The sequence below is a fragment of the Neoarius graeffei genome, chromosome 14, assembly GCF_027579695.1.
Source record: "Neoarius graeffei isolate fNeoGra1 chromosome 14, fNeoGra1.pri, whole genome shotgun sequence".
In the NCBI taxonomy this organism is placed as follows: domain Eukaryota; kingdom Metazoa; phylum Chordata; class Actinopteri; order Siluriformes; family Ariidae; genus Neoarius; species Neoarius graeffei.
In genome coordinates, this window is record NC_083582.1 from 37,582,268 (window position 1) to 37,607,441 (window position 25,174).

Sequence of the window (25,174 nt, forward strand, 5' to 3'; positions counted from 1 at the left end):
ATGCATTCAGGCAAGTGGGATGTGTCCCCGACATGCCTGACTGTAATTTAGGAGGTCTTTTAGCAAGACCTCCTAACATCAATATGGACATATAATGGTCAGAAGGCACATTCTGACAGAAATATTTAACAGTTATTCCATTCAATCTTGTCGTACATGAGCTGACAGCCGACAAGGCGCGTAGCACCGAGTTAGCTATCAGCCATGTATGACTAGATTGAGTAGAATACCTGTTTTATTCTATCCACATTCACTGGATTTTGAGAAACAGAGCATTTTTATTTTTGCAAATTCGATAAATAAAAACTTTATACAAAACGTCCAAGAAAATCATTCCTGCTTAAGTGGACTTCTTAAAAACCTATCGATGGCTGCAGGGATTGACTTTAGTGTTGTTTGTTTTGTAGAAAGTGCCGTCTTGCTGTCGTGCTGAGGTATAGAACAGTTTAAGACATTTAATTAATTCTTCCTTGGAGAGTTCAGTTCTGTAATTTTCAAACTTACGTATTTGAGCTTTCGAACCAGTCTAAAAAAATTCAACAAATTTTAATGCTTAAAGATGAAGGATGTAAAATAACCGGCGAAATGACGAGCAATTTGTGAAAAATGCTATAATAATAATAATAATAATAATTTTTTTAAAAAGATACGTTCTTACCAGCAAATTTCATATTTTGTTGCTTTTTTGTATTTTTTGGGGTTCCGTTTTCGAGTAGTTTTTATTTCGTCCTCGGTTGGTTCAGCAAAACGTTCTGCCGTTTTGTTTTTCTCTACTCGCGGTATACGAGTCGATAGCCGAGTGGCCAATCAGAGCACGCGATTGCTCATATCCAGTGAATGTGGAGAGAATAAACAAATATAAAATACAAAAGTTGTCCCACTCAAGAAGCAAACACTGCACTCCTGTAGTCTTAACTACCAGAAATTCGAGTTCATGAACTGTCTGAAATTGAAACATAAGTCAGTTTTCCATGTGTTCATTTCTCTACTGTTAAATGACTAATTCCACAGACATCCTTTACTCAAAGTACTTATGTGACTCAAAAAATGCTAGCTCTCTTACTGCAAGTTAAAATCATGACCTTCCCGTTTGTCAGCTCATGTTGATTGGCTGCAGATGCTCAAATATGTTTCTCTGTTTGAATACGTTTAGCTTTATGATCACATTACAGCAAACTACTGCCATCATATGGTGCGACTGTATGTGTCGTGGGACCTGTGAGGCGGTGGAGTAGACCGGAGCGAAGGCGATGCCGGCGTCGGTGGAGCCCAAGCGCAGTTTTCCGGCCGTGGTGGTGAGCAAGTCTCGCAGTGTGGAGCCCTGCTCTGTGCTGTTGGCCACCAGAGATGAAGCTTTACAGTGCAAAGTCTCCAGAGCATCTGTGCTCTCTTCCTTCACCTTCCCGACAGTCGACTCCTTATTCTCTGCAGGATGAGACGCATTAACAACACTGAAAAGCATATTTTGAGCTATGCTATACAGTCATCCAAAAAAAAAAGAAGGAAGGAAATTTGCCAGGCATGTTACAGCTGTTAATTCACAATGGAAAGGCGTTGAAAAGGTGAACCCTGTGCGCTGCACAGCTTGTGTTTTCCTTTATATAACACATGACTAAGCTTACAAATGGACTTACTAATTACCTGATACATTAAATCGAGCAATCACAGTAAAAGTGCACTTCATTCAGTGACAGAACTGTGACTGAGAGCCTGTTCAGGGCTCAACATTTAAGGACTGCCCGATTGCCCGGGGCAAGTGAAACATGCATTCAGGCAAGTGGGATGTGTCCCTGACATGCCTGACTGGGCAAGTTGGAATGAGCATATATTACGAACTAGCACCACGAAAATTAGGCTTTTTGATCTTTTATTTCAGTTCCTAAAAGAGTCCCTCACTATGTATCCACCATTATGTCTTGGCTGTTTTCTTAGTCTGTTGTAGTATGGTATGCGTACTGTTTATAGACCCCTTGTGCATGACGTCACGCATCACGTGATAATTACAGCTGGGGTCAAACAGACACCGTCTTTCATGCAAGCAAGGCTTAATCTGTCTTCAACATGGTTAATTTTTGCACTGTTTTTGCTTGTTCAAACAGATAAATAGATAAAAGGCGTTACCGTCTCCCCGCTATCAAGAAAAACGTTAACAAATAGAAGCAAAGGCTTCAGGAACAATGAGGAAATGAGTGGTTAAAGATTACGAAGAGAGGAGCTCAGCCTGAAAACTCCAGAGAAATTCACGATTGTATTTAAAATGTATTTTACAAAAACAGAAAGTCGGAAGTGAGGATGTTAGAGTTTGCTTAAGAATCTCGGTATTTTTTTTTTCTGCTCGCATTCGAATTAGCGCCTTCATGAAAGTGTTTGATTTTCTTACAGGTGAAGCCGCTTCCTTATTCGACACAGAAAACCCAGATTGGTTTCAAACAACTCGGGCATAAAAAACTCGACAAGGCGCGACATACGCGATAAATCCTGAAAGAACAGAACAGATTAAGAGCAGAGAGAGCTGGAGCTTTGTTTCTGTTATCAGAGGAACACAGTCCTGTGCAAAATATTTATATATCGTTTTTTTTAAAAAAATATTATCCACCTCCAAGTTAAAAAAAAAAAATGTACATGCTGCGTCATGACAGACAGGCTGCACTGATTCAGTTACAGGTTGCCAGGTCTGTAGAAAACACCCACAACCTGCACACTATACTATAATTTTAAACTCAAACATTATCCTGTGTCATGATGCAGCGTTTTTTTTTTTTTAAACCTAGAGGTGGATGATGTATAGAAAAAAAAATGTATAAATATTCTCAAACACAGAATTGTTCAAAAGTCTTGGCACCCTATTGTTTTCTTCATACGGTACTAACTTTGTTATAGAGTTCTATTTTATGATTTCTACATTATTGAGTAATGAACCTACAGCCTGAGAGAGAGTTCTACACAAACACACTGAACTTTACAACAGCTGCATGCATGTGAAATGGAAATAAATGGACTAAGGCAGGAAAAACTATTTTGGGCAAAATTGTTCTTGTCCGTTACAAGTAAAAAGTAACCAATAACCAAACTTAATAATAAACTTAATCAATAACCAAACTTCAACTCAGTGTGTGATCTTCATTTTATGTTGCAATTCACAACTATTCTATGGTTTTCCAAAAAAAAAAAAAAAAGTAGTACTCGCAAAATAGGGGAAAGTGATAATATTGGGGGGGGTTCAGTGGAAATTAACCCCCACTTGCCCTCCAGGGCAAGTGGGATTAAAAGTTAATGTCAAGCCCTGCTGTAGTTGGTATAATAGATGGAGCATAACCCAGTTCACTTCTGAAAAGGCATTCCGAGTAGAAATCTGTGAATGAGCTGCTTTGTGCCGTTCAAGACAATGACCAAAGCCCACATATCCAACATTCATCGAACTGGCGCTCCATTTTAGAGCAGCCTGTCAGTGTAGCATGTAAAACCAAGTGAAATGCTGGATAAATATCTGGTTAGGTGAGCTCTTGGGACTGCGGTACTGGGAGCAGCATTTATGTATACAACTAAATATGAGGCTTATGGAATTCTGGCTGCCTGTCAAATGTGCATGTGTACACCCATACGAAGAAATCTGACTGCTCTAGGACTGATATATTTCTCTATTATGTCTCCTTCGTTCCGTTTCACCCTCTATTCGCTCACCTTTCTTCTCTTCTCGGGATTTCTGCTCGGCCAAGTCGGCCAGAAAGTGCAACGGTGATTGAGACTCGGGCGGCGTGAGCTTGCTATCAGTGCTGGTGTCGCTGGCTGGGCTGCTGCCCCCATTTGCCTCCACTTTCTGTCCCAAATTGTGCTGGCCAGCCTCAGGCTTGCACAGGGAAAGCTTGTTGCTGTGGTTCAGCACGTTCTGGAGGACCTGCAGGAGGAAAGCACACTGAGGGTCAGAGATGAAAAAAAAAAGGAATATCATTTCAGCACTAATAAGCTGTTGAGGTGGAACAGGACCGCTAGTGCAGGTTCCTTGATAGGACGGAGCATGAATACAGACCTGAGAAACGCCATTAGTGGATGGGAGTTTGTTGAGGATGTTCTGCTTGTTGGCACAGGTGCAGTGTGCTTTGATGCCAAACTTCTCCCTGAGCATATGCATGGCATTTACCAGGTCCGTCAAGACTGCAATGCAACACAAAAAGCCTCTTCATGTCACTTGTCACATAAATACAAGCAGTGAATTCCTGAAAAGAGGAGGAGGAGGAGGATATGCAAAGCAAAGGGTGATGGGCCTTGGTTCGGTTTTGCTGAATTCAGCATGTGCCTACACATCCAGAGCTATGAACTTTGCTATCTCTGCACTCTGTCAAGTATGCCTCAAGTCCCACAACAGCCCTTTGTTCCAGACTTGCATGGTGCCCACTATGCACAAGGACTTTTTTTTCTACAGTGGAAAGCATCGGGCTCTCGCCTGTGGTCAGGAGATGAGTGTGTTACACTGGCTAGGTAATACAGAGCTCAGTTATTTCAAGGTTATTTCTCAGAATAATTTTTTCCCTCTCCCCTTTCTCTCTTGCACTTTCCGAAAGAGGAAATGTTCTGGCAACAGGAGTGTGTTCTGTGTGGCTCCGTACCTGTTCCTGGAATAATCTGTGTTGGCATTAAGTGTTTGTGATCATGCGGCTGTCCCTTGACGCACTTCAGCCAGGCGTACAGCTCTTTGTCTGTGGAACAATAAAAGTAACATTAGTCACAAGAGGGAAATTGTGACAGCTTTTTTCCTCATAAAAAGCCACAGACGCGTATTAAATGAAAACAGGACAGCACGGATAGTCTCTCCAGTCTGCAGTGGAGTGGAGGAGCCGTGGTGTTTATAGCTCTAATTAATACAAAGTAGAACATGAACATGACTCAGGAGAAATGACCTCGGGGTTTGAAGAAACCAGTAGGTAAGTGCTTTCGATGGAAGTGAAGTCTGGGAATGGGGATGGGACAGACAATGATTTGCATGCAAAGATTTTTGTCACTCTGACTGTTTACACCAGAGATGGATTAAGTATCCAACTTCATTACTTCAGTCAAAGTACAGATCCCGCTGGTCAAAAGTTACTCCGATACAAGTGAAAGTTGTCCAGTCAAATTTTTTACTGAAGTACTTGCTTTTAAAAATACTTTAGTATATTTTCTGTCAACACATTGTTGTATTATTGTCACAACACTTATAAAACCTCATGCCTTTGAAGCAACCTACTGGATTATTTTGTGAATTCACAAAACGAACGCATGCTGTGCCGTCATGGTGGTTTAGCGTTAAGCTAGCTAGTCAGTGAAGCTCCACCTGACATGCTAGCAAACTCTTTTCAAACTCAAAATCATATTGGGTAGCTAACGCTACTAGAAAAGAAAGATTTCTACATTCTGTTTATTTGGCAAGAGTATGCTAAAACATTTCTGAAAGGACTTCAGATAAGTTAACGTTATTCATGTTAGCGTAACTCCGTTTTTACATGCTAACTAACAGTGTCCAAGTTAACTAGCTATGTGTAAACGTTAGCTGTGGACAAGGCTACGGCAACTTGGCGGGCAAATCTATAGAAAGTCATTTGACTAACCAGACTGCACAGCTATTGCAACATTATTGCTAGCTCTAAAAGCACAGACAACTTTTTTTCAAGCTTTCTCTTGGAATAAAATGTTTACATACGTCAATATGCTTCCGCAGGTCGGACAGTGAATTTTTGTAGGCCATGATGTGGTTCGTTTTCGACAAACAAAGCAAACATTTAAAACGAAACAAATCTTTAATCCTTTCAGAAAACTGAAACATGGGTTCTTGCTATAGCCATGGGTGTGTGCGTGTGTTCCCCAGAAGAACCGCCTCCTTCCATTCTGCCATCAACCGATCGAGTTCAAATAACGCTGCTGAGAAATCACTGAATTTGATTTTATACAGTCTATGGACGTGACGTGACCCTAGTGATTACTGATAAGCTGTCTCAGTGTCACCTGTGAAAAAAACGATCACGTTTTAGAAAAGAAAAGAAAAAACATCCACTTTCAAAGCTGCTTCATAGTAACGAGTAACGAGGACCTTGATAGAAATATAGCGGAGTGAAAAGTACGATATTCGTCTTTCAAATGTAGTGAAGTTAAAGTCATAAGTTTCCAAAAAAATTAATACTCAAGTAAAGTACAGATACTCAAAAAGTGTACTCAAGTACAGTACTCAAGTAAATGTACTTCGTTACTGTCCAGCTCCGGTTTACACGTACCGTAAACTCTGCTCCTTGTTTAAATTATATAATTAACAGTTTTTCCACAAAATCGAGTCGTACATGAGCTGATAGCTGACGAGGCACGTACTGTACAACGCAAAAAAAAAGAAAACTGAATTTGAGAAAATTACTTAATACTAGTGAAATTCTCTTGCTGCATGGACAGATAATTTTACTTGACAAGACATCTTGGAATCACTTGGCTGCAACCTAGAACTAGGTTTAATCATCTCAGAATTAGCGTATTGTATTCTTCTAATAGGAATGCTAGATCGTTTCAATTAATTTCGAGATATTTTCACTTGCTAAGATATCATTTTTTTCAGTGTAGCACTGAATCGGCTATAAGCCATGTACAACGAGATTGAGTTTTATTCCATCTGTATTCCCTGGATTTTGAGGAAATGGAGCATTTTTATTTTTTGCAAATTCGGTAAATAAAAACTTTATACAAAATGTCCGACAAAATCATGTAAACAAACTGGCGAAATCACCGTAGCGATTTGTGAAAAATACTATCATAATACTTCTTGAAAAATAAAAAAATATATATGTTATTTCCCAGCTGGGAGGTCCGTATGGTGAAATACCGTGACCGAGGTCTTGAAAGTACTGAGCGAGGCCCTCTGGGCCGAGGTCAGTATTCAAGGCCGAGGTCACGGTATTTCACCATACGGACCGACCTTAAGCTGGTAAATAATATATTTATTTTTTTCTTTACCAAATTCTAACAGAAAACGAGAGCGCCCGAAAGGGAAAGCCGAGCCGAGCCGCCATTTTGAATCCTCATTCACGGCTGTAATGCAAATGGCTTCCTCCTCGGTATACAAGTGCACTTCCATGGCAGGAAAAAACTACATTTTGTCGCCTATGTAGTCCCCTATTTATACAAATAGGAGTCATTCAGGATTCAGCCATGTTTTTGCTCGGCGTTAGTAACAGTTAGAGGTTTTTAGCTTTCTCCTGAAATGTTTTCTTTTATTTCTTCTTCCTCAGGGTAGTAAAACTCGCTTTCGCTGTGAACACTGTCGTTATCGCTATCCATGCTGTAAAATTAATGCTGTTCTCCTGAGGAATGCTGGCAAAAATTTATAAGATTTTTGATAAAAATCTTATAAAAAAGATAAATGTTGATAAAAATTGCTACTATGTTTGTTGTTGTGAACAAGCGAGTCGCCAGAGGTCCGTAACCGGGATCCGTATCGTAGGATACGGACCCGCTCGCCAGCCAATCAGAGCGCAGGATTTGATGGAAACCAGAACGCAAAAAAAAAAAAATGTTTTTACCATCATCAAATACTTTCATTCCATATTTTGTTGCTTTTTTGTATTTTTTTGTTTTTGAGTCGAGTTTTTATTTCGTCCTCAGTAGGTTCAGGAACGTGCCGCCATTTTGTTTTTCTCTACTCACGGTATACGAGCTGATAGCCTAGTAGTAGAGTAGCCAATCAGAGCATGCGATTGCTCATGTCCAGTGAATGTAAATAGAATAATAATGAATATGTTAGATGTAACCTGAGCTAAATGTGTGCACATGTATGGAGTGGCATCATGCGAGTTTTGTCAGAGCATAACGTTCAGGCCATTAGTTCAGCATCCTTATTAAAAAAAAAAAAAAAAATCCTTATTAAACAGAAGGTAAGAAGATCAACCACCCAGACTCAGCAGGAAAGTACACCATCTGCCCTGGCATGATGAAGAGACCATGGTGTGGCTGGGTGTGTGACCCTCACCAAACTCAACTGAATATCAAAACAAAAACCGACCTTTGGAGCTCTTCTTCTCCTTCGCCTTGTAGCAATCCAAGCACACCACAAATCCACATTTCTGGCACACCCAGTGAATGTTGAACAATGTGGCTTCGCATGCGTCGCAGCTCTCACGCACCCCCCTCACCGCCCGTTTCCAGGCTATCTTGGCTGCGAGGCAAAGCAAACAGAGTCTGGATAAAATGGATGTTCATGGAGCAGATTGCTAGAATTTTCTTTCTCTCTCTCTGTTAAAAACAACAGTCTGACAGATGGGATAATTTCATATTCCTCAGTCAGCAGACTAAAGCTACAATATGTGTAATGTTGTAACAAGAATGTTTCTGCAGTTTATCTGGGCCACATTTTCTGCCATTTACAAAAATAAATCAAGTTAGCCATAAAATATTTAACTGTTTCGATTAAATAAGCAATGTCATAACAGAGGAAGAAAGCAGAAAGGTGAAAGTACCATCTTTCTTGATCCATGTGGCTGCGGTCTTCTCACTCATGACCAGCTGGCAGAACTTGTCTCCAATGTAGCTGAGAATGTATTTAGAGGTTTCCAGGTCCAGATCATTCTCTTCATATGCATCCGGAGCCCAGAGACCCAAGGCCTCCTCGTCGTGCTGGTCAGGGGCTGAGAAGCCATCGATCCGGATAACTCCGTTCTTACTATATGAAAGGCTAGAGGGAAAAAATGAGAGGGGTATGCGAATGAATGAATGAATGAATGAATGAATGAAATAGACATAACAGACAATGATGAAAGACCCAGAACTGTTCTCTTCCTTCTCGGAGAAAGAAAGTGAACGTTAACATGATGAAAGAGTACACTGTGTGTGTGTGTGTGTGTGTATGAGTAAGAAATGGAAAGACAAGTTCTTTTAAAAAACAGGCCTTAAAACCACATTTTCCGAACGCTGCTTAATCTGCATGTGTTTTAACGTGCACGCCAATTCACGTTATGAAATGAAGTGAGTTGTCAGATGGATGAACTTGAACAAATCTGGAGTGATGTCAGTATGACAACATGGGCAGGTCTGCCACTGCATGCGATTAAGCACAAGAAAGTCCTCTTTGGCAGAGCGTCTATCCTCTCAGACTAATACAGAATTACAGACGGCCAGTAAGCAGCACAAGAATGGAGGGAAAAAAAAAAAAAAAAAAAAAATATATATATATATATATATATATATATATATATATATATATATATATTAGTGCTGTCAAAAATGTCGCATTATTAACGCGTTAACTTGACTCAATTTTAATGGCGATAATTTTTTTATCGCGAGATTAACGCTCTGTGACATGATGTAGGTTTTTCATAAGCTTTTGAAACTGCCAGGAACTTGGAACAGACTTTGCTTAGAAAACCGAGAGCAGCTAGACTGTAATGCCCCACACAGCCAGAGTCCTCTGCCCCCCCCCAAAGAACCAGCGCGGGCAGGGCGCGCTAGTAGAGATGGGATTTATGGCTCTTTGATGGGATCCGCATCTTTGTGATCCGTTCTTTGAAAAGAGCCGTTCAAAAGACTGGCTCATTTGGCTCTTTTTAAATATTTATTCAGTTTTAAGAAGACAGCGTCTAAAGAAGCCAGATCCCTCTGAACTGTAAACTCAATGCTATCCCAGAAATCCTTCCTGTAATATGCAAATTTGGCCGCCTCTGATTGGACAGCGCGACGCATCAACAGGCAGAAAGTGTAAAAGTACAAAATGTGTTAAGTGAGCTGAAACAGTAAAGATCAGATTCAATGCAATATTTATCAACGAACAACTTAAACTTAATATAATAGTGTACTTTATATTATAATCAAGCATGTCAAGCCTACCGTCACTGTGTAACCTGTCTCTCTGATTAGAGTTGTAGACTAACTCAAACAGTAGATCACTTCACTCATGGTTCTCTTGCTAGCCCCGCGCCGGTGCTCGGCTTAGGTTTCACTTTGCAGTGGCTGTGTCAAGACGTGTTATGCTTTGCAATAAAAAAAAACATTGGTACAAAGCAAGCCCATTCACTTTTTTATGCTGATAAGAGAATTGCAATGGTTTTTTATGTGATAAAAATGTGCGATTAAATTGCGATTAATCGCGAGTTAACTATGACTGTCGCGACATTAATCGCGATTAAATATTTTAATCGCTTGACAGCACTAATATATATATATATATATATATATATATAAAAATTACAGAGGATGAGGCTTCCAGTCTAGGTTCACCCAGGTCATGGGAGCCATTCCTCAGCTGAAGCTAAGGTGGACTGCGGCACTAGATTTGACACTTGCTGGAGAGGAAAAAAAAGGATCTTTGATTTGTTTCCCATGATATTATGGGTCATCTTGGTTATGATTAGTGGATCATAATGTCAGCATGTGGCCCAAATTAAGTGGCGTTTTCTGTTGGTGCGGCCAGATAAGCGTAATTAGAATCACAATTCAATCAATTTAAAATTACAACTAGCAGTGTAAATTTACTTTTATAAAAGGCATGACTGAACTTTAAAGTAAATGCTATCGTCTTTGGTGCGTGCTGGCGTCAGCGAGTCTCTTACCGGCGGAAATAGTAGAAGCGGCAGAAGACAGGAGAGTGGGTGGGCTCTTCTCCTTTCTTGGTGCGGATCGAGCGGCACTCGCGGCATTTCTGCAGGTTGGGACCGATTTCTGAGCATGAATCGTCCTGCAGGAAGGACTCACCTGTCTGCTTAAGCTTCTTCACTTTCCTCCAGTCTTTCAGCACTGAGCGAGGAATACCGTCTGAACACACACACAGCGCAAATACAGTACCAGTCAAAAGTCTGTACACCCCTACTCATTCATACATTTTTCTGTATTGTGACATTATACTGAAGATATCAAAACTATGAAATAACACATGGAACATATATGGAATTATGTGGTAAACAAAAAAGCACTAAAAAAATCCCAAAATATGTTTCATACTGTATTTTAGCTTCTTCAAAGTAGCCACCATTTACCTTGATGATGCTTTACACATTATTAGCATTATCTTAACCAGCTTCATTAGGTAGTCACCTGGAATGCTTTTCAATTAACAGGTGCCTCATCAAAAGTTAATTAGTGCAATTTCTTACCTTCTTAATGCGTTTGAGATCAAACAGTAAACAGTAAATAATAAAAATACAGTAAATAGCCCTATTCCACAACTGTACTAATCCATATTATATCATGAACCGCTCAACTAAGTAAAGAGAAACGATATCCATCATTACTGTAAGACATGACGTGACTTTAATTTAATAAAAATAAAGAAAAACCACTGAATTAGAAGGCGTGTCCAAATTTTTGCCTGGTACTATATATTAAAGGAGAACTGCAGGCAAATTTTTGATTATCAAAATTCTATTTCTCTCATGGGGCGGCACGGTGGTGTAGTGGTTAGCGCTGTCGCCTCACAGCAAGAAGGTCCTGGGTTCGAGCCCCGGGGCCGGTGAGGGCCTTTCTGTGCGGAGTTTGCATGTTCTCCCCGTGTCCGCGTGGGTTTCCTCCGGGTGCTCCGGTTTCCCCCACAGTCCAAAGACATGCAGGTTAGGTTAACTGGTGACTCTAAATTGACCGTAGGTGCGAATGTGAGTGTGAATGGTTGTCTGTGTCTATGTGTCAGCCCTGTGATGACCCGGCGACTTGTCCAGGGTGTACCCCGCCTTTCGCCCGTAGTCAGCTGGGATAGGCTCCAGCTTGCCTGTGACCCTGTAGAACAGGATAAAGCGGCTAGAGATAATGAGACGAGATGAAATATTTCTCTCATTTTATTAAATATCTGAATGTATTTTTGATCGCTATTTAGTCGCTGCTATAGCAAGTTATGAGTGTTTGAAATATGCTCTGTAATATATCAGTCCATATGTCAAAGCGATGTCCGTAAACGAGATTGGTTGAGACCTGTGCGAGACATCGTAGGACGGAAGTAAAACGGTACAGCGGAAAGCAAAGCGACCGACATCTGCCAACGTTGTCAAAAGACGCGTGCGCCCTCTTTCGAATGCTGATGTAATCAAGCCGGAAGTTGTGTTTGTTTTGATAGCAATCAGGAAAGTTTGAAAAAAGTAGGCAGTAATCGTCATTCAAACTCGTTTTTGTGCAATACTTCGTTTGGAAAACAGTTTTCAAAATGGTGGCACTGACACCTGGCTGACACTTCACGTTTCAAAGTCTCGTGACGATCGCACGGATAAGCGACGCCTGCCGTGGACCAAACGAACTAAATTCAACACGGCTAAAAACCGAACAGGCCGATAAGTATAATATTTAATTGCAATTAGTTGCCAATACGAGTCACGATATAAGGTTACTAAAACCGAAAACGTAATTGAATAACACGTTAATTAAGAAATAAAGCAAGTTTAAAAATAACTTCAGTTCTCCTTTAAGAGACTTCTCAATATTGACTGACAGTTCATTTTATTTCCTTTATATATATTTTGCAGGTTAAAAAAAAAATTTGTGCAAACAGTGACACTACTGTGCTCAGCATAGAAGTGAGTAAAAATTTTCTAACCATGTCTTCTGAGAAAAAACACATTCAATTTAAGTAAATCCCAGAAAACCAATACTAACACTTCCAACAATCAGTCTAAGTGCTCTTATAAAGTTGTTGTTTTTTTTAATACGCATGTGCTTAAGGCTGATGTGTGATACTAAGCCCCTAATGAAAACAAATAAATGAAACATTAGTTGGACGGTATTAGTCAAAGAGGGTGAGGGCTACATTTTCACTATTTAGTCACACCCAGGTGACTCTACTGGCTCAGTGTTATGACTACGGTTATGAAACATGACAATTCAGAGTGGCTGTGTGTATTAGAACATATATTGTGTTACAAAGGGGCTCTTCTCTGCATGTAACAATAATACGAGGGGCCTGCTAAAAGCTCTCCGGTTAGAAGAGCACTTAACATGCCTGGGCAAGATTTATTTCACATAAAAGTTGAACATTCCTATAGCAGCTTTGAAACCTCCACAGCTGCAGTCCAGATGTGAGCACACCCCCACCCCCACGCTCATAATCCCTGTCTATTTCTGACATACAAGATCAGATGTAGGGTGCCAAAGACATTTAAACATTTTAAAAGCTATTTTTATATAATAGAATTGTTTTTTTTAATACAATTGTAAATAAATACACAAGAAGAAATGGATAATTCTATCTAATATTGCACTGTCCACACTTGTTTTTGATTCTTCTTGTCCTGTGGAAAAAGTCAGAAATATCCCAATTTTTTCTCTATCTGGCTTACTTTACACCTTATGTGGTATCCGAGATTTAGAACCTGGAATGTTTAATGAATTTTATAGTTGCCATAGTCTGTTTTGTTGACTAATCCGACTGTAAGGTTTGCTATTTTGACCTGAAAGATCCGAGATCTATGGTGTTCTAAAAATGTATATGCTATTAAAATCCTATACTCAAAGGATTAAAAACTTACTGCTGCTGGCCAATTTGAGTTTGGTTTTCTCCTTGGCGCTTCTGAAAATGCCGTTGGGCTTGACATCGTCCTCATCCTTGTCATTTTCCCCTTTCTTCTTTTGCATGTCGTTCTGCTTCTTCTTGTAGGTGGGCTTAGGCTGCCTCTTTGCCCTCTGCTCATGCTTGCTGTCGCTGCCATCCGAGTCATCGCCGCTGTCAGAGCCTGACTCATGTGACCGCTTGGAGGGACCTCGTCGTGGCTTTCTGTCCTCCTGGCTCATTTTATCCTCTAAGCATTTGCCATCTTTGCCTATCTCCGCGTCGCTGGAGGTGGACGCTACTAGGTTCACCGTGCATGGCTTAATGATCTCGGAGACAGCATTGGATGTCTTCTCCACCTTGTTAGTGTTGCGATCTTCCTCCGAGTGGCGAGTGAGCCAGGCTTTCTTCAGCTTGTGATAGTTGGGCTGGTTCATCTGTGATGGCTGACCATTGGGTAGGGGGCTGGCTTTGCTGGCTGGGTTGCCTGGCGAGGCACGGTCCTGGGTGATTATGGTGGGCGATTCCTGAGAGGATCGACTGCTGCCTTCGCTCTCTGAGGCACTGCTTGAGCCACGGGACTGGGCAGCAGCCAGGGCGGCCTTGTGCTTCTTCAGGTGGATGAAGTTCCCAGAGTAGGGCTGTGGAGCTGGGGCCAAACCAGGCTGAGGCAGCTGGCCACTGGGGGAGGCGGTCCTGGCATTACACTCCTGCAGCTCAGGGCCAGTGGGAGTCCTGCATTTGGGTACAGGACCCTCCAGTCTGTTAATGTTACTGCTGCTGAGAGTGGCTGAGGTGGGATAAGGCAGCTCAGCTGTGCCTCGACTCAGCACGTTGTATGTGGAAGCAGCAGAGGCAGTAGTGGTTACATCAGTACTGCTATTGCACACAGAGTTAACAACAGCTACCGCAGAGCTGGGAAAGCTGCCCTGGGAGACTCGGACAAAGTTCTTTTTGTACTGCAAAAAAATATCCTCCCTATTTGTGTTTTGCTGGATAACTCTGCCAGGTTCTCTGGTCTCAGCCAGTTTGGTGCAGTCCAGTTGGTTTTTGCCTGTATGTGGCCTACTGCCAGACGTCTCCTTGGCGCCAGACTTGGAGCCTGGTGAGCTGTCATACTTAATGCAGGTTCTAGAGCGAACAATAACAGAGGCTGTGGCTGCCTGTGGCTTCCCTTGACTTTTGTCTGAGTGCCATTGAACCGCTTTCGTGTGGCTCTGTGAGTCAGAGCTGGGCCTCCATGGCTCGCTGGAGCCTAGCTCTATGCTGCTCTTCACCTCCCTGAGCTCTGGCAGCAGAGTGGGGGGCTTCTGTTGCTCAGACACCTTCCCAGCCACACTGACCGGCTGAATGGGGGTGAGCGTAGGCGGTGAGAGGCGACCGTAGCCAGCCTCCTTGCGGTCCAGTGTTTGCTGGGTGGGTGGGTGAAAGACAGGTGCCCTATGCAGGGCAGGCATGCTCCTGAGTTGGTTTAATGGTGAGACAGCTGGACTGCGGCGTTCGCTGGCTGCCGCTGGGGTACTGAGGGGGTTGAGGGCCACCTGCTGACTGAGCTGCTCACTGATCTTCCCCACCAGGCCCTCACCCTCTGGCTGATGCTTGATGAGTGGAGGAGGCTTGGATAGGGATTTGGAACTGCCTCCACTACCGGTGTATGAGCCCAGAGGCAGGGGACTCGAGACAGACAGGGAATTGATCTCTTTGGAGGGGTAGAGACGAGGTGGCTCATTCACCACGCTGTTGGACAGAGTGGTGAAATAGTTGCTCTGCGGCAGTGACTGAGCAGCAGAGTGCTTGTATTTGTAAAGATCAGAGGGCGAATGTTCATTTTCCTTGGGCGGTCCACTAATGGGGAGGGAGGGAATGCGGGCATAGGGCTCACGCTCTGAGTCTCCTGACCGGATCTTGGCGGTAAAGGGGGCTACCTCAATGCTCTCCTGTAGGATACGGCGGTTCTCCTCCTTGTACTTAACGGCCCGGTCTGGTGTGTCCAGTGGCAGGCGGGGAGGTTGCTGCTTCACCTGAGATGAATCCATATAGAGGCGCTGTAACTCTTTGCTGTTGGGTGTCCGGCTTCGGTCCGGGTCCTGCTTCAGGTGGGCTGTGACCAGGCCACGCATGGGATCCACAAAAACCTTACTTTCCAGCTCCCTGTTGAGAAAGGGAAAAAAGTAATAGAGAATTTTGATGCTTTTATCAAAAATAAGTTAAACAGTACAACAAATGCCAGAGGATGGACTGATGTCCAATCCAGTGTATATTCCTGCTTTGCATTTTGGTTTCACTAGACCCCTGACCAGGAATAGAAGCATTATATTTGCACATTTTTGTACATTTTTCAGAATTTTGAAAGCTTTCACACTGTTTCAAAGAAATGTTGAATCCAAGAGATAAATATTGTTGTTTTTCAAACCACATGGTAAAAACTGATTTCAAACACACTTCACATTTCATGAAAATACTGGTTCTGCAACACAAACAGCCTTGCCATTTCTTAGACTGATACAGTACAGGCCACTTTTACTTCCCTAAATTGCAACATGGCCTTTTTCATACTTCCAGTCAATCTAAGTCAAGACCATATCATTATGTTCCCATTGCCAACATACGGTATCTGACAAGCAGGCCATGCAGAGACAGTTCAGTTAAAAGAACAGACCATGCTTCAATAAAAGGAGCTGGTGACTCATTCACAGCCGAAGAACAGAGCAGGAACTGAACTGGCCTGTGAGTTAGTGTTTATGCTACGTTATACCTTACCAATTACACTATGGAAGCAGATTAGAGTCAGGCAGTCCGGCTTTAGATAACCAAACACAGCTACACATTTACACCAAAATAATTCAGTTATGCGCATGGTTGCTAAATGAGAATGACTAGGTTTCATTTCAGGTCACAAGGTATTTTACTCACCCTTTGTGGAGATCAGCAGATGTTTTGGAGAGTGGAGGGCTGGAGTGTGAGGTGATTTTAAGGGGTCTGTGGGGGTCAGCGCTGGCTGGTCTACCCGGGACATGGCTCAGAATCCCGAGGCTGTCTGCTGAGGTCACAGGGGTGGGCTGATGGAGCCAGGGACTGGAGGTGTTCTGTAACAAATACACACTGACTTTCAGACATTACTACTAATTCGGTTTCTTATTCCTGCTTCTTTGTCTCACTGTTTGAGTCATAAAATAAAGCTGATGCACCACTACAACTTTCTAAATGAAAAGGGACTAGATGAACGGTACTTATTAACGGCCTCTAGTAATCTCATTATCACCTTTTAAAATGTAGAAAAAGACCTTTTGCATTCAGTAACCTGATTTAAAAAAAAAAAAAACTACAATAATGCCAGTCTTTTAATATCCTTACCCTTGGCAGACTAGCGTCTGAGTTCACAGCATTCTCTGGATGCACCCACTTTGACCCAGGCAGGCTAAGTCCAGGTGGATAGGAGTGCTGCGTGCCATTGTGGTACTGCCAGATGATGGGGTATAGGCCCAGCTGGTTGTAGCTGGCACCACCATGTGTCTGGGGCAGCAGTGGAGGGGGAGGTTGCTGTTGTAGGAACTGCTGTTGCTGGTGTGGGTGGTGGTGAGCTAGAGCCAGATGACCGAGTCCACCTGAGTCGAGGCGAGGGTGGCCACCCAGCAGGGGGGTCGGCGACATAGCAGGCAACACGGTGGGGAGCAACGGGTGGTGCACCGAGGGGTGTGGGCTGAGGGAAGAGGCGGGTAATAGGTGGGAGTGGTGGTGTGAGCTAGGTGTCAGGCAAGTAGCGTGGGAGGAGCTGTGGAGTGGATGGAGGTGGGGAGGAAGGTAAGTAACGTGGTTGGTCTCGGCCTCGGGCCGCACCAGTGCCGGGTCACGATACACTGTGAAGTGCTCATTCTTGTCGACTATGAGAGGGCTTCTGGACTCAGAAGGAGTGGTGCGAGCAGGGACAGGCTTGAAGCTGGAGCGCGGGGTTTCTGTGTCTGGCTTGGCTGCCGACCGGGCAATATAGGATAGAGGGTTGTCGGTGAGTCGTCCTTTGTGTTTGGTCACCTCAGGGGAAGTGTTTGGTTTCGGCTTCATGGCCTCCAGGACACTGTGGGTTTTTGACTTCATGGCGTCAGGTGAAGGATTGCACTTGGGCTTAAAAGTGTCAGGTGAAGGGTTGGATTTGGACTTGGCCACATCTGGTGATGAGCTGAGTTTCTGTGGCTTTCGCACATCCTCAGCGAGTGAGGCATTCTTGATGCAAGGCATGATTGAAGGGTACTGCTGCTGTACTTTCTCCCTTTCCCTTTCCGCTACAGCAGCTGACTCGCTAACCGAAGCCACAGGTCGTATCACCTCAGAGTGGCCAAACTCAATTTTGCTGCCCAAGCTCTGACCTAGCTGCTGCTGCAGCTCACTCTCTGGCTTCCTGCATTCAGCAGCTGAGGGGTTTAGCACCAAATGTCTAGCTTCAGGGACAAAGGTTTCACGTTTCTGAGAGGCCAAAAGGGCAGACACAGCCTCTGAGTTCTCTCTGGTGGTGGGGTGGGAGCTGGAGTCCTCTGTGATGTCAATCACACACTTTGGTGTGTGTGTTCTTGGTGCCCCTGTGCTATAATGGTCCTTGGGCAGAGTTTTCACAGTGCTTTTTATTTCCACAATGCACCCCTGAACCTCAGCAGGACCTAAGCTCTGAGGCTGTGCACAGGGGCTGGGAGGGGGCAGTGGGGAAGGCTGCACCGGGGACCTCCTCTCCCCTGGATGTTCACTCTTGCCAGAGGGCACCACTTCCATGGCTGTGGGCTTGTCCACCGTAGACACCTCCTCCCAGGGCGACACCCTGCTATTGGTGTCCGGCTCCTCCAGAGCCTTGCAGCTCTGGGACATCTCCTCTTCCTCGCTGGCTTTTGAAATGCTCTTACTTTTCAGTTCGTTTTCAGAGCTTGGCTCTGAGGATGAGTCCAGGAGCCTCTTATTGGAGTTCTCAGAGTCGCTGCTCTCTGAAAGATCTGATGCCTCCATCTTTATCCGTTTAAGGCCAGCCTTCTTCTCCTCGTCTTCAGCTTTCCTCCGCTTGGCCACCAGCTGTTTCGATTTGTTCCTAGAAACGTCTGCAGCACAAGAAAACAACATGTACAAGAGGCTAAAATCTTTAACGTTTCAAAAAATATGCACAAAAATAAAAACACCCCTCATGCTTTTAAGTGGCTCCAACCGAGGGATGTTCCTCTTTAGGTTAAACATGTACTGAACCTTAAATGCTGCATTAGGCATGATTGAGCAGTTTCTGGCGCATTTATGAACACTTAAGCCCATTTGACTGAGGTGGGTGAATTTCCTCCATCTCCTAGACATGATGAGGATATGCATTAAGTGCTGTGGCTGTGGTCAACAAACAACTGCCTTCACAAGCTTTTATTTTATTAGGCACAAATCTCTGAGCAAGGTCAAATTTAACACACCAAAAATACATCACTCAGTGTACACTACCGTTCAAAAGTTTGGGGTCACTTTGAAATGTCCTTATTTTGAAAGAAAAGCACTGTTCTTTTCAATGAAGATCACTTTAAACTAGTGCTGTCAAGCGATTAAAATATTTAATCGCGATTAATGTCGCGACTGTCATAGTTAACTCGCGATTAATCGCAATTTAATCGCACATTTTTGTCACATGAAAAACCATTGTAATTCTCTTATCAGCATAAAAATGTGAATGGGCTTGCTTTGTATTGCAAAGCATAACACGTCTTGACACAGCCACTGCAAAGTGAAACCTAAGCCGAACACCGGGGCTGGCAAAAGAACCATGAGTGAAGTGATCTACTGCTTGAGTTAGTCTACAACTCAGAGAGACAGGTTACACAGTGACGGTAGGCTTGACATGCTTGACTATAATATAAAGTACACTATTATATTAACTTTAAGTTGTTCGTTGATAAATATTGCATTGAATCTGATCTTTACTGTTTCAGCTCACTTAACACATTTTGTACTTTTACACTTTCTGCCTGTTGATGCGTCGCGCTGTCCAATCAGAGGCGGCCAAATTTGCATATTACAGGAAGGATTTCTGGGATAGCATTGAGTTTACAGTTCAGAGGGATCTGGCTTCTTTAGACGCTGTCTTCTTAAAACTGAATAAATATTTAAAAAGAGCCAAATGAGCCAGTCTTTTGAACGGCTCTTTTCAAAGAACGGATCACAAAGATGCGGATCCCATCAAAGAGCCATAAATCCCATCTCTACTAGCGCGCCCTGCCCGCGCTGGTTCTTTGGGGTGGGGCATTATAGTCTAGCTGCTATCGGTTTTCTAAGCAAAGTCTCTGTTGCAAGTTCCTGGCAGTTTCAAAAGCTTATGAAAAACCTACATCATGTCACAGAGCGTTAATCTCGCGATAAAAAAATTATCGCCGTTAAAATTGAGTCAAGTTAACGCGTTAATAACGCGACATTTTTGACAGCACTACTTTAAACTAATCAGAAATACACTCTATACATTGCTAATGTGGTAAATGACTATTCTAGCTGCAAATGTCTGGTTTTTGGTGCAATATCTCCATAGGTGTATAGAGGCCCATTTCCAGCAACTCTCACTCCAGTGTTCTAATGGTACAATGTGTTTGCTCATTGCCTCAGAAGGCTAATGGATGATTAGAAAACCCTTGTACAATCATGTTAGCACAGCTGAAAACAGTTGAGCTCTTTAGAGAAGCTATAAAACTGACCTTCCTTTGAGCAGATTGAGTTTCTGGAGCATCACATTTGTGGGGTCGATTAAATGCTCAAAATGGCCAGAAAAAGGTCTTGACTATATTTTCTATTCATTTTACAACTTATGGTGGGAAATAAAAGTGTGACTTTTCATGGCAAACACAAAATTGTCTGGGTGACCCCAAACTTTTGAACGGTAGTGTATATGAATGATGACCGATATACATTCAGTCTATGGAATTCAGGCTTTATTCTTTTGCTTGGTGGAAAATCCAATCCGATAAAAGAGCAGATTTTCAGCTCCGTGGAGTAGACGGTGCAATTATTTGCGCGTCAGTGTTTAAACAAAATGGTGACAATGCTACACAATGTCAGTTTGAATAATAGCAGGATAATAAAGTGTTAAAGAGTCAGTGAAGGGTGTGTTCTGGCTACAGCTGGACCAGCGACAGTACAATACTGTACAGTGCAGTTTGAGGTTACCTCCTCTTCCACTTCCAGAGTCCATCTTTTCCTCTTTGATCTTCTCATCATCTGGGATGCTGCTGTCTGATCCCTTCCTACGTGTCGACCGGGACCCGCGCTGTTGCCCTGGTGATGACTGCAGCTGCTGCTGGTGCTGCTGGGATACCTGCTGCTGAGCATGCTGGGACTGTTGCTGCTGGGCCTGTGAACCCTGCTTGGTAGCAGAACCTGATGAGTTCATCACCGGTCTGGGACTGTTGGCCTGGGCACGTGTGTAATGACCCTGTGAGCCATCCGCAGACACGTACAAAGACACACAAAGACACCAATGATGGTGGAGGTCAACCAAGAGGAAGACAGGGTGGGGATTAAAATTTGGCACGTGTTTCTTTTTCCAGCACTGGGTGAAAACTCCACCACAACCGCTAGCACCACTTTAATATCAAGTACCAAATCTTCACAAGAAATGTAAGGAAAGGAAATGGAACTCCACCATTTCAACACATTCTTGTCTGCCAACAACTGCACTACAGACAGTCTATCAAAAAATGGAGTCACAGCACTAGCCTTAAAAGGAGAGTTCCTATGGCTTTTCTCTGCTCCATAGTTTAATAGACTTTGCCACAAATGTACTCATTCATGCTAGAAAAAACTGGCACGCAGTTATTGCTGAGCTACAGTTAAAAACAATACAAGTGGGATATGCAGAGGCTAGCCAGAACAGTACTATAGCTACAGAATTACAGATGCCCCTTTTCCACCAAAGCAGTTCCAGGGCTGGTTTGGGGCCAGTGCTTAGTTTGGAACCGGGTTTTCTGTTTCCACTGGCTCTGGGGCCAGAAAAACCGGTTCCAGGCTAGCACCAACTCTTTGCTGGGCCAGAGGAAAGAACCGCTTACATCAGTGGGGGGGGCGGAGTTGTTAAGACCAACAACAATAACAAGACCGCGAAAGATCGCCATTTTTAAGCGGCGAGAAGCCGCAGCTGTACAAACGCGAAGTCATCCATTATTATTATTATTATTATTGTTGTTGCTGCTGCTGCTTCTTCCGTGTTGTTTTTGCTTTGATATTCACGCCAAGGTTTAAGCAAACGTAGCGACGTAACTGACATATACAGCGACGTAATGACGTATACAGCAACGTAATGACATGGCACCGCGAGCGATGGAAAAGTAAACTGGTTCTCAGCTGGCTCGCAAGTTGAACGAGTTGTGAACCAGCACCGGCTCCGAACCAGCCCTGGAACTGATTTGGTGGAAAAGGGGTAAGAGGGATATGCAGATTCTAGATTAACAGCGCTAAAGCTATTGAGAGGGGGAGGGGAGTGGGGGCGCGGCCCGGTACCTGAGTGCTTCCTGTGTTGCCGCTTGGTCTCCCTCCTGTGGTCTGCTTGCATATCCCCAATTTATGTTTTTCACAAAGAAACAAAAGAGAAGAGAACAAAACAGAAAATAAAATAAAACAAAATGGAACAGAGACGTCTTGTTAATAATAAAGGGACCAGTGATACTACAAGGCTCTAGACTTTTATTCTTGAAATGAAGAAGGAAAAAAGCAAAAACAAGACTTCTAAGCACATAGGAACTTTACTTTAAAAGCTAGCTACAAACAGAGCACATGGCCAGCAAATGGCACACAGTGCACAGCAAACAAAAACACTGACAATGTGGATGTACTGTACCATTTCAACACGGAACATAACAGGGTTGCTGAAAGGTAGGAATGCTGAATGACTGCTATCAAACAGCACAAACGAGCAGTGTGTGAAAGCGAGTGTGTATTTGTGTGACGCGCATGTGCTTGCAACAACTGCATTACTCACGTGGGCAGTGTTGCTATTCTGGCTAGAGCGTGATCTCCGTCTGGATGTGATGCCTATATTTTCTCCTTTCAGCAAAGAATGGACCACATTGTCCAGAAAGGTCATCTGTACCATAGAGGGGTCAACGTTCTGAGGCTCTAGTACCTACAGACAGGAGTGGGAGACAGTCAGGAAACAGTACACAGTACCACTATCTGCCTGGATACAGGCTACTAGTATAAATGCATTTGAAAACGGGTGGGTTTAATAATGACGGCAGGTTTAACTGACTCTACCTGGTCATTCATCACAACCATAGTGCGGCTGAAGAGGTCGTGATGAGTAATGATGCCCGTGAACCACTGGGTGGCTGAGTCTTGCCTGTAAACTCGTACGCGGTATCCATTTAAAGAATAGGGACCTGGAAAGAAAGGAGGGAAGGTAGATGAGCAAATGCTGGTGTCAGAGGATGCAATAGGAGAACAGACCATAACCATAGACTTGGTTCACGCCACACTCCATATCAGTGTAATTTCTCTTTTTAACGATGATAAATACACACGGATATATTTGCATATCATAAGAAAATACTATTAAAAGACTATTAATATGATCAAGGTGCGTTTCCCTGAGGGCTTCATTCAACACAGCTGTCAAGGGCACCAAGAGAGATAACGATTCAACAATTTAAATACTCTGTTTCCCAGGAAACGTCAGGAACTGTACACCTACGATAAACTACTTAACAGACTTAAACTGCTACGGAACAAAAAACGAAGCTGGCTGGCCTTCAGCTTCTGTTGAAACCTCAGAACTGCAAAGAGTGACACAATATTTCAAAAGGAGTTTTGAAATGTCACCACGGCCATGTTGATCGTCACGAGGGAATGACAATATACAGTGTCAATGACGATACCCTGACACTTATGATGTCATTTATTTGGACATCAATATATTATACTACGAGTGCATCTCAAAAAATTAGAATACCATGAAAAAGTTCCTTTTTTTCATAATTTAATTCAAAAAGGTAAACTTTCATATATTCTATATTCATTACATGTAAAGTGAAATATTTAAAGCCTTTTTTGTTTTAATTTTGATGACTATGGCTTATAGCTCATGAAAATCAGAAATCCAGTATCTCAAATTATGAGAATATTCCCTAAGATCAATCAAAAAAAGGATTTACAATACAGAAATGTCCAACTTCTGAAAAGTATATTCATTTATACACTCAATACTTGGTTGGGGCTCCTTTACCATGAATTACTGTATCAATGCGGTGTGGCATGGAGGTGATCAGCCTGTGGCACTGCTGAGGTGTTATTGAAGCCCAGGTTGCTTTGATAGTGGCCTTCAGCGTATCTGTATTTTTGGGTCGGGTGTTTCTCATCTTCCTCTTGACAATACCCCATAGATTCTCTATGGGGTTCAGGTCAGGCAAGTTGGTTGGCCAATCAAACACAGTAATATCATGGTCAGCAAACCATTTGGCAGTAGTTTTGGCACTGTGGGTAGGTGCCAAGTCCTGCTGGAAAAGGAAATCAGCATCTCCAAAAAGCTCGTCAGCAGATGGAAGCATGAAGTGCTCTAAAATCTCCTGGTAGATGGCTGTGTTGACTTTGGACTTGATAAAATACAGTGGACCAACACCAGCAGATGACATGGCACCCCAAATCATCACAGACTGTGGAAACTTCACACTGGGCTTCAAACACCTTGGATTCTGTGCCTCTCCACTCTTCCTCCAGACTCTAGAACAGTGATTTCCAAATTAAATGCAAAATGTACTTTCATCTGAAAAGAGGACTTTGGACCACTGAGCGACAGTCCATTTCTTTCTCTCCTTAGCCCAGATAAGACACTTCTGACATTGTCTCTGGCTCAGGAGTAGCTTGATATTAGGAATGCGAAAGTTGTATCCCCTTTCTTGAAGATGTCTGTTCGTGATGGGTCTTGATACACTGACACCAGCCTCAGTCCACTCCTTGTGAAGCTCTCCCAAGTTCTTGAATCAACTTTTCTTGACGATCCTTTCAAGACTGCGGCCATCCCTGTTGCTTGTGCACCTTTTCCAGCCAGCCTTTTCAGCAATGACCTTTTGTGGCTTACCCTCCTTGTGGAGGGCATCAGTGATCATCTTCTGGACAACAGTCAAGTCAGCAGTCTTCCCCATGATTGTGGTTGTGTGTACTGAACTAGACCGAGAGATACACTGTGTTCATACTGTTTTACTCAAACTCGAAATGAAATATTCTAATATTTTGAGATGTTTTTTTAATGTTTTTGTACTGTATGCCATACTGATTAAAATTAAAATAGAAAAATGCTTGAAAGATTTTAGTTTATGTGTAATGAGTCTATAATATATAACATTTTCACTTTCTTAAATAACTGATGGAAAATATTGAACTTTTTCACAATATTCTAATTTTTTGAGATGCACTAGTATATTATAATACAATACATACAGGCCACTTTTCCCATGGAATAAAAACATCCATTTTTTCGTGGTCCAGTTTCCATCAAATCCTGCGCTCTGATTGGCTGCCGAGCGGGTCCATATCCTACGATACAGACCCCAGTTACGGACCCCTGTTATGGGCCTCTGGCGACTCGCTCGTTCACAACAACAACAAACATAGTAGAATTTTTTGTCAAAATTTATCTTTTTTTAAATAAGATTTATTTATAAGATTATCAAAAATGTTATAAATTTTTGCCAGCATTTCTCAGGAGAACAGCATTAATTTTACAGCATG

The 25,174-nt window shown here is 42.9% G+C and overlaps 1 protein-coding gene across 4 annotated transcripts in view; it reads right to left on the reverse strand.

The window, feature by feature from the left end:
• The window catches only part of jmjd1cb (jumonji domain containing 1Cb), a 295,070-nt gene that overhangs the window by 20,688 nt on the left and 249,208 nt on the right, over window positions 1-25,174 (reverse strand). For 2 of the 4 annotated variants that reach the window (XM_060939594.1, XM_060939597.1), the window contains 14 exons: window positions 22,706-22,830; window positions 22,431-22,574; window positions 21,953-21,997; window positions 20,624-20,888; window positions 16,820-18,540; window positions 16,379-16,551; window positions 13,446-15,616; window positions 10,554-10,755; window positions 8,466-8,680; window positions 8,012-8,164; window positions 4,605-4,694; window positions 4,028-4,152; window positions 3,682-3,895; window positions 1,217-1,425 (listed from right to left, as the gene is read on the reverse strand). In XM_060939594.1, the coding sequence (XP_060795577.1) occupies window positions 1,217-1,425; window positions 3,682-3,895; window positions 4,028-4,152; window positions 4,605-4,694; window positions 8,012-8,164; window positions 8,466-8,680; window positions 10,554-10,755; window positions 13,446-15,616; window positions 16,379-16,551; window positions 16,820-18,540; window positions 20,624-20,888; window positions 21,953-21,997; window positions 22,431-22,574; window positions 22,706-22,830 (5,852 nt within the window). The remainder of the gene's footprint in view (window positions 1-1,216; window positions 1,426-3,681; window positions 3,896-4,027; window positions 4,153-4,604; window positions 4,695-8,011; window positions 8,165-8,465; window positions 8,681-10,553; window positions 10,756-13,445; window positions 15,617-16,378; window positions 16,552-16,819; window positions 18,541-20,623; window positions 20,889-21,952; window positions 21,998-22,430; window positions 22,575-22,705; window positions 22,831-25,174) is intronic. The other 2 variants (XM_060939595.1, XM_060939596.1) reach the window with 2 other exon arrangements.